This window comes from Procambarus clarkii, chromosome 24 (assembly GCF_040958095.1).
Source record: "Procambarus clarkii isolate CNS0578487 chromosome 24, FALCON_Pclarkii_2.0, whole genome shotgun sequence".
Lineage (NCBI taxonomy): Eukaryota > Metazoa > Arthropoda > Malacostraca > Decapoda > Cambaridae > Procambarus > Procambarus clarkii.
Window position 1 is genome coordinate 9,539,509 of NC_091173.1, and position 12,793 is coordinate 9,552,301.

The 12,793-nt window shown below is 37.7% G+C and overlaps 1 protein-coding gene across 7 annotated transcripts in view; it reads right to left on the reverse strand.

The window, feature by feature from the left end:
• Esyt2 (extended synaptotagmin-like protein 2) overlaps positions 1-12,793 on the reverse strand; it is an 86,757-nt gene that overhangs the window by 25,037 nt on the left and 48,927 nt on the right. For all 7 annotated transcript variants that reach the window (XM_069330548.1, XM_069330547.1, XM_069330550.1 and 4 more), the window contains exons 9-11: positions 9,797-9,845; positions 9,293-9,382; positions 8,469-8,564 (exon numbers count right to left, since the gene is read on the reverse strand). In XM_069330548.1, coding sequence (XP_069186649.1) covers positions 8,469-8,564; positions 9,293-9,382; positions 9,797-9,845 — 235 coding nt within the window. The remainder of the gene's footprint in view (positions 1-8,468; positions 8,565-9,292; positions 9,383-9,796; positions 9,846-12,793) is intronic.

The following is a 12,793-nucleotide window of genomic DNA, read 5'->3' on the forward strand; positions in this document are numbered from 1 at the left end:
TTACCAGTGTCTCCTGCCTAGTGATGACCACGCTTGAATTCTTTGTGAAGAATTTTGTTGTTTTTGTGCTTTTTGGGCTTCTGAACATAAAAGTTCTTATTATATATCACACCATGGGTTCCAAGGAAGTCAGTGGTAAAGTACAACCTAAGAAAGTAGTTGTGAGGATGACGATAGAGGAAAAACACAAGATCATTCATAACGAGACAATGTGATGTCTCACTTCAAACAAGAGTTATAACGTTGGGAAAACAAGAGTCTATAGACAGATTCTTAGTAAGACAAACAAGCAAGCATTGAACCACAACCAGGTCCTAGTGGTATGCCTGCAAAATGTAAGGGAGTACACCCCAGAAATGTCATCACTGCTGTTATAACGGAAAGGGACTCCCCTTCCAAACACTAACATCTCTCCTCCTTGCCCCTTCCTCACCTCCTTCCTTACACCAACAAGAGTCCTCAATAAAGATAAGATATACTTGTACATACTATAGTACAAAACATATATAGTAGTATGTATAACATGTATTTTTAAGTTAATATTTTTGGGGATGTGGAACGGATTAATTTAATTTACATTATTTCTTATGTGAAATTTGTTTCGGTTTTCGAACTGTCTATGGAAACATTAAATTAAAAAATGCAGGTACCACTGAATCTCTGAGAGGGCAGAGTAAACAGAAGGCTAACCACCAAGAAAGGAAATCCTGGTCCATAGTTGTATTGAAATACTGTACTGACCTTGGACGCATACAATGTGGACAACAAAGACAACCGAGAAGGAAATTTCTCTAACCATGAAGTAATGGTTATGCTTTATGCAGTGTAAACCAATAGGATGCACTATCTGATGAGACATGCTTCCTAGATACACCAGATGAAAGAGGGGGCAGGTAGGCTGGGACTCAGGTGAGCCTGCTTCCCCAAGCCAGACCAGGCAAGCAAAGAGGAAGGCTGGCTGGGACGCTTGGTGACTCATGCTGCCACCTGGTGACAGTCAGACACATCACAATTAGGATGTTTGCACCGTAGAAATTATCATTTGCCTTGTTGCCTGCAGTTACTAGTTTTATTGTGCTTATGCATTTATACAAGGGTTTTTGTACAGTACTTGCTTTTGGGTTGATTTCTGATATCTGTCTTCTCCTTGCCCTGAAGAGTGAGTCAGATTCTGGTCTTGGCTCCTGGTAAGCAAAGGCTGGTCTCAGAGGCATGATCCCTCTCTTTAAGGCATGACTAAACCAACATTGATTTAAACTAACTAAACAAAGCTGCCAAAGGAATATAAGAAAATTTATCCTTTCGCAAACAGAGCAGTAGATAGTTGGAACAAGTTAAGTGAGAAGGTGGTGGAGGCCAAAACTGTCAGTAGATTCAAAGCATTATATGACAAAAGTGCTGGGAAGACGGGACATCACAAGTGTAGCTCTCATCATCTAACTACACTTAAGTAATTACTTATGTCAGTATGCTACTGAAAGGGCATTTCCTGAGAAAAAGGTGTGTATATTTATTCAGCCTGAAAGAGAGGCTTGAGGCTAATGTAAGACCTATTGACTAACCCAAACCAAAGCTTGTCTAACACCGATACAATGAAAGGCAAGAATAGCTTGTGACAAATGAAAAATACAAATACAGTCTCTAAGAACTAAGTGAAGGTCAGACCTGAGAATTAACAAACCCCGGTTAATCCTGAAACAAAACTGATGTACCCAAGATAATGTGCCAAACACAAATGGCACTTTATCTTGTCATGGAACAAAGTGCCAAGGAACCGCTGTGTAATGGGAACCCAAAGAGATGGAAGCCACTGATGAAGAACAAACTGAACAGCACGAGCCCACTGCACAGCAAATCAAGTCTTAATCTTGCTAAACAATACTCAGGACCTATCAGATAGAATATGATAGGGTTTGTGGCAAGGGACCTTGTGTTGGCATTATTACTACCATCTGGTGACAAATAAGGTTAGCAGCCAGACAAGTGAACAGGCTTTATGCAAGACCACTACTTTGTGATTCTTGTGATGTCAAGTAAGGCATGGAAAGGAGTGTTTATTAGTGAACTGTCTGTGGTCACCATGCTTTAACTATTGACTACATGTTGACAATTTCGAAAGTTGTTCTACTCCAGCAGCCGTCCTAGCCTAGTCTGCGAGGCTACTCGTCTTCAAGTGGTATACAAACCACACATGGCCCCCGTGGGTTACACGGGCCCAAAGGCCCATGTAGCCATTGTAGCCAGTATGATTTTTCAAACAAGGATATTTGAAAAGATGTCTGTTGTGCTGGTGCAGAATTGCCTTAGGAAGTATACAAAATAGAATAATTGAGAAATAAAACTTTGTACAATTATTCTACAAACCTTGCAAATTATTCATTATACAGTATTCTTAATTATTTAAATCTAAAATACAATTAAGAACAGTAGGAATCATAAGAATTTTAAATTAATAATATCAATAATGTCACATATAGGACAATTACAGTACAGTACAGTACTAGCAATTTTGGTATAATACATCATGTACAAGGGAGAATAAAGCTTGCCAACTAAAGAAAACACGAAACCAAGCTCAAAATCACTAAATACCGTACACAAACTGATTCTTAATTGGCTTTAGAACAGTTAGGGGATTTCTATGTTGAGTGGACTGATCTGACAGCCTTCTCAATAATACCATCAGCAATAAACATACTGGAAACATTTTAGTGCTAAATATAGTACCAGTTCTTTAATTTACACATACTGTACAGTGCCAACATCTTTAAATTGAAATTGAAATGTATATTTCTAAATGATTATATTAACTCTGCATCATGCAAGACTGCATCAGTGGTTGTTTACCAAAGCACACACATTTTTGCAAATCCTTAAAAAACCAGCGATGAGTGTAATGAAATGCCATTTTCTGGGTGAGCCCTGGAGGCTCCCCAGAGCTTACGGGGCTGATAGAAATGAATTAGACCGTGGCATCAGTCGATGGAATTCTTGACTACCGGAGACCACGAGCCAGAACATGGCCCCCTCAGAGAGGCATGAGGAGCAATGGCCTATGGAAACCCCCATGTGTTTGGAAGTGTAGCAAGTACAAACAATATACTCACTCCAACTTCTCATTAGCTTAATGGCATAACTAATTGCAGAAGCTATAATCTCTTCCCTAATTACAGGTAACAGTTCTTCCATCTTCCTATCCTAGTGGAGGAAGCCGAGGTGTAGTCACAGAATATAAGCAAGCATAAAGTAACGCCTGGCGTTCCGCGAGTGCTATGTCATGGGTTCGTATCCTGGCCGGGGAGGATTTACTGGGCGCAATTCCTTAACTGTAGCCTCTGTTTAACGCAACAGTAAAATGTGTACTTGGATGAAAAAACGATTCTTCGCGGCAGGGGATCGTATTCCAGGGACCTGCCCGAAACGCTACGCGTACTAGTGGCTGTACAAGAATGTAACAACTCTTGTATATATATCTCAAAAAAAATAGCCGACAGTACAATTTCCACAGTCAAGAATGTAGCACTCGGCATATGCAGTTATAATCAACCCCAAGATGCTACAGCTTCGATACAGAGCAGACATCAGACTAGGACCGCATCGAGCTACAGCGCTCTCCTACATAGAGCTCTGCGACTCCAGCCTCACTCAGCTCCAAGCTCCGCCTCAATGTCTACGACACTGCTGCATCCAAGACTACTAAATAAACATGAAAACCCACTAAATACTGTGTATCTACTCTACTCAACAACGTAACACAATTGTACATTACAGAAGCATTCCATGTCTACCATCGACCGGGGTTTGGCACCCAGAAAGGTAAGCATAACAAAACAAACCCCACATGGTAAAAATTGCTACCTAAACCCAAACAGGGAAGCAGAACTCCCAAACTAAAACAAGAAAACAAGCAAACGTCACTAACGTCGTTGTGCCGATTGTCCGTGCAGCCCTCTCTCCCAGAGGGGGATGGGGGGCCCAAGACCCCTCGCACCAGCTGTTACAACACTCATTTCAGAGGCTTAGCATCAAAAAGAATGCAAAAAATCAACCAAAGAGAGGGAGGGTGCCGGGGAGCCTCCAGGGCTTACCCAGAAAATGGCATTTCATTACTGTACATTCAGCACTGGTTTTCTGTGGGGAGCCCCTACGGTTCCCCTGGAGCTACCGAAACAAAGAAAAGTGACAACAGGGACTTACACGGGAGGTGGCCACCACTTGCATCTCAACTTGAAGTCGAGACAACTGGCTGCAACCTGTAACTCAAAGCGACTCACGTCCGACTAGGGCCAGGAACGTTGACCAAGTAATGTATGGCCAGGACCCTGTTCGACCTCCAAAATCCCTATGCCCAAATGTCAGCCCAACACCTGTTACTGAAAATGGCAGCCAAAGCAACAAACTTACGAATGTCATGAGCATGAGGATAGACCGCAAGCTGGCTGGACCAAATAACCCTGCGAACGACCTGGGAAACCCGAGCTCTGAACGGGTAACAAGGGAAACCAAATTTCATCCCCAGCCACAGAGACCGTGGTGTGCAGGTAATGGCAAAAAAAGCCCCAACCGGGGTTCTTCGGTTGGGGCCTTTTTTTTTTTTTTTTTTAGTTTGGGAAGTTCTGCTTAACAGTTCGGCTTTCAGTAGCAATTTTTTTAACCAGACAGGGTTTGTTTCAGGGCACCTACCTATCTGGGTGCCTGACCCAGTCCATGGCAGACACAGAATGCTTCCAACCACATGGGGGTTTCTATAGGCCAATGCTTCTCTGAGGGGGGCCGGGATCTGGCTTGTGGTCCTCTGTAGGCAGAACTCCATTCCCTTTGACTGATGCCATGGTCTAATACATTTATATCAACCTGGATAACTTTGGGGAGCCAAAGGGACTCCCCCCAGAAATACCCCAATTGGTTTTTGAGTTTTGCAGAAGAATAGACTTGATACCGAATAAAATAAGATTTCAAAGTATCCACTGGCAGTAAACATTATGCAAACACACAAAATGCAGAGTTTTAGTTAATGTTCCGAGACATTCTCTGGTTACCAGAAAATGGAATGTCAGAAAAAGATGCATAAACACAATTCTGACAAAACCATGAGGTGCACCTTCTGTGTAAACGCATTCAGCAAATAATGTAAGCAGAATGGAATTACCAAAAGGTAAAATTATAGGACAAGATATATGTATTTGTGAATACAATTAAGTTTAATTAGGGCTCCTGGAAGATTTTTCACAGGATTAACTGCATTGGCACATAATCAATAATTATAACATTTTCAGGGCTTTGTAGTTTTAGGAGAATAGTCACAATAAAGTTGAATAGCTTCAAGACAATTTATGAATGCAAAACTAGTTAAAAAAAAATGTCAGACTTTTAATATTTTTGGGGGGATTCTACAGGTAATTTTAATGCTAAACATCTTTATAAAGCCTTAAATATAAAAATGATTGAGATTTTACCAATGTACCACAGCACATAAGCAAAATAAAACCAATTTTTTTAAAAGCCATTAAATCCTGTAAAACCAAAGCATTATCATGTACAATGCACCGACAAGTAACCACATGCCAAAATGTAAACACCTTTCATGCAGTCAAAGAGGACAAAAAGCACCATGCAGTCAACTGACAATGGTTTACCTTATGTGACGGCTGGCCAGCACATCCAGGAGAAAATGGTGTGATTAATGAACAACTGAAGATAAAAGTAGAAATAATAAACCTGTCTGAAAGTAAAGTAGCAAGGCCAACTGACGTCTTAACCGTATATACAAGTTTCCAGATTCAGAGTTATGTTAACACTTACTCATGCTAAGAAGGGAAAATCCATTTCATGGAAAAATGAAATGAAATCAGGAATGTGCATGCCTTAAATTTGTGTTGGCAACATTATAAATTTGTCGGTTGCCAAATTCTAAAATTATCTTTTACAATTTAGATACAATGTACAGAATCTAAAAAAGCACTTACTTAAACACATCCTGCACTAACTAACTATAAACCTAGATATAAATTCTTACCAAATCAATTCCTGAACAAGTACTGCATAGTAATTCAATGAAGGCAAAGGAAGTTCATTAATAATATAACGCTCTCTAAATTCAATTACTACTATATTGGAATACTGGAACACTTTATGATATACATGACCTGTACCAAAAACATACTATGTAATGCAACGAATATCTAAAATATATCTAGAGTGTGAAAAGCGCTTTAATCACCTTCTATGGCCGAGTGCTCAATAACAGACAATATGTACCATAGAAGACCTAGCCCTGTCCATAGAGGACAAAATAAAGTGTGTATATTCTGATACGTAAGTATTAGAAATAAGTGGCCACATTTGTGGTAGAAAAAAGCACAACCACCACATCCGACATCCTTCCTTCAGCAAATGATTTTCAAAGGATTCAGTTTACCCCTTGAATACACACTACTGTATTCTATAAGACCATATTAATTAAATTGTCACGCTTCAACCAACATTCTTTAATACACTTACACATGTATAGGGATTCATCCTTAATCCCCCATAAAGTAAAATATTTTTAAACTGTTTCTATCTGTGAGCAAAGTGCAATTTCTTGAAACTCTAGTTATTAACTGCACCCACACATGTAATTCTAAGTATAAAATTATTCTAAAAATGACTTGGCACTCACATGCCACCAGTGATAAACATCTTCCATAGATTCTATTATTGATAGTCGACTAACCGTGCAGATGAACCTTACATGCATCACATAACTTTACCATAAGACAGTACAGTACTGTAATAGCTGAAAAAAAAAGCATGGGGACATACTTGTTTGAACCCGTGTCATGCTAAGATAATAGAAATACTCTGCCAAAACTCTTAAATTTTAAAATCCAGTTGGAAAAATTCATTAGGGGCAAATAGGAGACCTTTGACAAGCCACAGACTTCCTGTCATCATCAAGGCAACTTGTAGTGTTAGTAACCCTTGAGGTTATCTCGAGATGATTTCGGGGCTTAGAGTTCCCGTGGCCGGTCCTCAACCAGGCCTCCTTTTTGTTACACACCCCCCAGAAAGCAGCCCGTAGCAGCTGTCTAGCTCCCAGGTACCTATTTACTGCTAGGTGAATAGGGAACCCTCAGTTCCCACCGAGACTCCGATCTCAGTCGGTCCCACAGAGACTTGGTCTAAATCCGAGATCGAATTTACTCTCGGGTAAATTCAGGTAAAAATTTGTATATATAGGCATATATAATTTAGGTATATTTCTTAAGAATGCTCTGAAATTTGGAATTAGAATTACTACTAGTAATGTGCATAACTATTTTGTCAACAAAGTGAAGTGCTGCAGAAGTGGAACAGTCACCATTGAAAGATGGCAAAGTGGGTATTTCACCATAGCTCAAAAAATAAAACAATTACTGTATACACATTTTTTATATTCATAAACATCACCCCACACCATCAGCAAAACTTGCTGTGAAAAGGGCAGTAACATTTGCGATTAAGTCAATTTTAGTTTCACCCGAAAATTTAACCATTGTTTTAAACCCATGGCAACGACCATGAAACTTCAGACGTTTCAAGTGCAGGCTCTTCCTGCACTCGGCAAAGATAAGTTCAACATGCAAACTAATACTCTTTAGGAAGAGTGGGAGATGAAGAATATACAGCACTGTAAACTGGCTAAAACCTTACTGTGCATTTATTACTAACAGAAAATGCAGCCAAAATATTAATAACTTTAACGTAAAAAGTTAACACTTTCACCCGCGGAGAACGCAATTTGCGTCCATTTATAATCTCACGGATGTCCGGCGGGGACACATTTTGTGTCTGAAATTAAAATGTGTTAAAATTTTATTTATTGTTCAATTATCTGTCTTGACCCAGTAAATCTTCCAACTGTCTTGGCCCAGAATGCGTCTCACCCATCTCATATTAACCCAATATATTTTATAATCATGAGCTCTATCCTCTGAAGTATCAATTTGGCTTTAATGTGTCGAGTAAAGTTTACACATCTAACTTGTCAAATTGCCGAGGTAAATGATGAACTGTGCTTACATGCCAAACATCACATGGCTTATATTAAAGTTACTTCTAGATATGAAATTATGGTTAATTATTTTTAAATTGCTTATTCTATACTACTTTATTTATATTATTTTGATCTTAATTGTACCAAGCCAACATAAAAGCTGTTACCGATTTGCTTATAATCGATTTATATTATAGTACTGCAGTCACAATTTAAAGAATTGAAGTTACAGCAGTCTTATTTTCCTAGTAATACAATTACCAAGGCATAATGTGCAGCTTCATACAAACTGCACATTATATATTATGTAAAACACATTACAATAGTATAATGAAACAAAAATATATACCGTACAAATACCAGGTACAGTATTTAATATATTTAAACATGGCCAGATCAACGACAATATCTTAACATCGAAGTAAAAAATTAAGCTTACAGAACTACTCACATTAAGTTTCTTAGCCGAGTCAACCCACACCATGAGAACAGCCCCATGCAGTGGATTCTTGGTCGTTGTCTGCAGGGCTCGGATTTCTTCTAGTTGCTGCCAAGGAAGACAAAACAAGTTTCCGATGAGAACCTTAAATTATAATATCTACAGCATTAAATATACAAGGAAAATATAAATTATTTCTGAGCTGGTGCCCTCAGTGGTATGCCCAGAGATTATACACTGTCACCCTAGGAACAATATCATCTCGAGTGTCTCAAACTGTTTCATGGCCAACCAGGAGATAGTACCACTATCACAGCATTTGTCCCTCGCCTATAAAAACCACTGGTGGCAACACGGCAGTAACAGCCAAAGGTTGGCTTCTCATGTGAACCGAGAACCCACTGCAATAGCACCACGAACAGCTTGTTTCAGTGTGTCATGTAAAACGTGGCTCCCTCCTGATGATGAGGGTACCCCATGCAGTCATCAAGGAATAAAATGTGGCTAACAAAGAAGGCGGGTCAGGAGCATTACCTGTGCAGGACCACCAGTGTCACTTTCCAAGCACCAATGAAGAATCAATGAGCAAGCGAAAACAATTAGTAGCTAATGGTCAATGGGGTGGGAGATACCACCAAATACTGTAAATGTCTAATGACCTCCAGTGATATACGTAATTTAATGTCATACAGTATTGTACTGTAAATGTTTGAAACTCTGTAGCAGGCAACGAAAATTTAATTCTTTTTTAATGTACTCTATTATTATATGGTCAAAATGCACAATATACTCTACTATATGCACATACTACTATTCTACTGTATTTATATACCAACCAGTTCCAAGGATGCTGCATTATCATTCAGGTCTAACCAAGTAGCTCGGACATGTATACGACCAGACTTGGCATCCGAGAGTGGCACCCACTGAAACAACAAATATACATTAACCCTGTTTTCATATACAACTAATAAATAACCGAGTACTTTCAAACAGCAAGGTAAACACTAAGAACCATGTCTATTTTAGCACAAAAAGGATTTATAGCACTGAAGGTTGACTAAGAATCTGTTTAACAATGCATAATGCTGCAGGATCTTATAATACAAGTGTATTTTCCTATTTTATGAACAATACAAAAGATTGAAAGTACAGTACTGTACATACTAGAAAAAAAAATAGGTAAATAATTGCTTACATTATACTTTAGTCAATACTATATACATTTTTAATAAAAAACCTAATACTGCTGACAGGTTTTAAAATTTTATTTCTACACTTAATTGTAATGCAATCTTTCTTATGAAATAAGGCAAATTAATGTTTCCTAACAAACTCACCATGTCCAGCTCGCCACTCTTCCAGATGTCGTGAACATCCAGATTTGCTCTGCAGGTACGCAGAAAATAAATGAGGTTAAAATATTGCTCTACACAATATATTACGATATTCAAAATTTTAGTAACTACAGTACTTTTCAAGTCAATGTAAACACACGTAATACAAAAGATTAAATTTAATGATACAAAACAAACGTAAGCAATGCACCAAGATCTTTGTATAAACTTAGTGCATGCATGTAAAACAATGTTAATGATACTGTAATTACAAATATAATGATATATATAAGATCTCTCTCAGTAGAGTATAGCACAGCATTTTCACTGATATATATCACATGCTCAGGTATGTGTGTGTGGTACTGCACTTAAACATTTGATTTCCAAAAATGTAAATACTGAGTTTGCTTGGTTAAGCTCTTGACTCTTACATTTTCATATAATCTATCTATTTGTTTTAATTAGTTTATACCTATTTGAAACCCAAACTTGCTCAGTAGCCAAACTCAGGGGCAGTGTCAAAACTAATACAAAATGAACCCAATACCAGTACAATATAGCCAATTGGTCTCATCATACGAGCAAGATCAGTGACCGGAGGGTGAACTGCATGCTGCCGAGCTTTAATCACATGCCGCCAGCCTCGTGTTATATCCATTTACCTAATAAAATTTAACAAAGCATTTCTATAATTCTTTAATAAGCCAGAAAAAATAAATTAAGCCTATTTTAAGCTCAATTACAACTGAAGTGAAATATTAGCATCTGAATATAGCTGTTACTATTTTACTTTGTCAATTTGCATTTTATCAATAATGTAAACAAAGTTACAGTATCTTGAAATTAAATATCAGTAAATACACTACATCAAATGCTGACGACTGGCAAGACAAGTCTTAGCATGCAGCTTACATTTTACAAGTTTGAGTGCATGTTTCTAGTTTTATCTAACTAATAAATTAAAGTTTTTGAGCTTAAGTATTTCTGGTTTACTTCTTTTAAATATGAACAATCATTCTTGGCTATGAATGAGTTGGTGGGCTTCTGGAGAGGTGCCTTGGTTTGTTTGACTGGGGGTGCCACTCTTAATGTGCCTGGTTGCAGATATCTGCCATTATTTATATGCCATTCAGGATCTTCTTTATCTTTATCTTGAGGGTGCTCACAGTGATGTATTTGTTGATCAAGTGCCCTTAGCTCCTTGTTCCAAGGTCTGTCTCGGGTTGCTTGCTGTTTTTAGCCAGCCTGTGGTCTATCCTAATGACCAGAGTGTGCGGCATTGTCTGCTGTATTTTCTAACATGTTTTGGGCTCATTTGTGCTCGGAGGTTTTGGCATTTCAACAGGGTGTTGGTGGCACGATTTCTTGTCCATGTGCTTGTGTGGCAATGGGTAGGGTTACCTGGGTGCTGGTCCGAGAAATCTGGATCATCAGGAAAAGTAATTTCCTGCAAATAATTTTTTCAAAATTTATATTTGTGTATTTAATTGCTCAGTAGATGTCAGACTCTAAGCCAGATATAAGCCTTGTTTCCTTTAAAAATTAAGTTTTGAGGCAAAAGCATGGAAAATAAGCTAGGTGTGGTGAAACCTCTTTACACACACAAGTTCTTCTGGTAGTCGTCCACCACAGTAAATTGAAATTTATATTCTGTCTAGTGAAAATTGCCCACAGAATGGGAAGCATCAAGATATGAATGGCAACTTCTTTAATATGGGTTTAATTATCCTTTAACATATTAGGAAAAAAATCGGTGCCTTGGGCAAGCCAGTGAGCATATTTAAACAAAATTCTATTGTTCATTTTCATTTTGAGTTTTAGATACTAAATTTTTGGGGCTATCATTAAATATAACCAAAACCTTCCTGGTGATAGTCAGAAAGGCTATCACTAAAACCAAATATTTTTGTGGATGATCAAGAAACACAGCAAAAACCCTGATGAGCAGACAGTATGTAATGCAAGGGACATTTGCAAATGCTCAAGTCTGAAGAGAAATGAATCTAGCATATAATCTCATTCATATACTGTACTGTACTACAAATCATTTGTTTCCATGATACAGACAAAATTATATGGCACAATATAACAAGCTTTGAGTTACTCTAACATTTTAATCTTATATCTGAGCAAGACACTCAAATACTACCTAACGCAAGATCCACCCTGATCCTACAGGAATGGATCTTAAGAGTCAAGGCAGGGTGACTTCCTGACTCAAGATCAAACATCTCTGTCAGATCCTACAGATCCTTAGTCATTGCTAAGGAAGCAATAGTGGAAATCTTAATCAAGCCCAGTGACCACAGAAATTTTGCTCCAAACTATGTTTTTCCAAGCCCTTTTTAGAACTACTGTATAAGAACTGTCAAACTATAATTTGGGTAAATTTGTATATTAACAAATAAATAAATAAATAAAATTATTACTTTTGTCAAAAACTATAGAAGGAAAGCAAGGGAGACATTAAAGCAATATTGAAATATTTTTATCAGCATGTACAAACTACTTCAATGTTTCCTCGAGTAACTATGCTGCAAACTTTTATCTAAAAATAAAAAATCAAGATTGTCTAATAGGCATCCTAAATTGATGTTATAATGTAACTAGTCAGTTACATGAAAATCATCAATTAAAAAAAAACAAATGAATACAATAATTAAACAATAATAATACAGTAATAAAAAAAAAATTTGTGACACCTCACATAATTGACCATTTGGTAAAGTACTCTCAGCCTAGGCAGGAAAATACTCAACTTGGTACTTCGTTTCTGGTTATTTGACAAAATTCATCATCCTCTTATAAAAAGGCTTGCAAATGAATGTCAACACATTCCTTGTTATCATTTGTTAATTGCAATAGGAAAATCCTCAATATTATTTCATCCCCCCACTAAAAATGGGTCTGCCTTTACATTATATTTAAAACAACAACACAGCAAAAACAACTTTAGTGTAACTATTAGCTTTATTTCTCAACATGAAGAACACATTA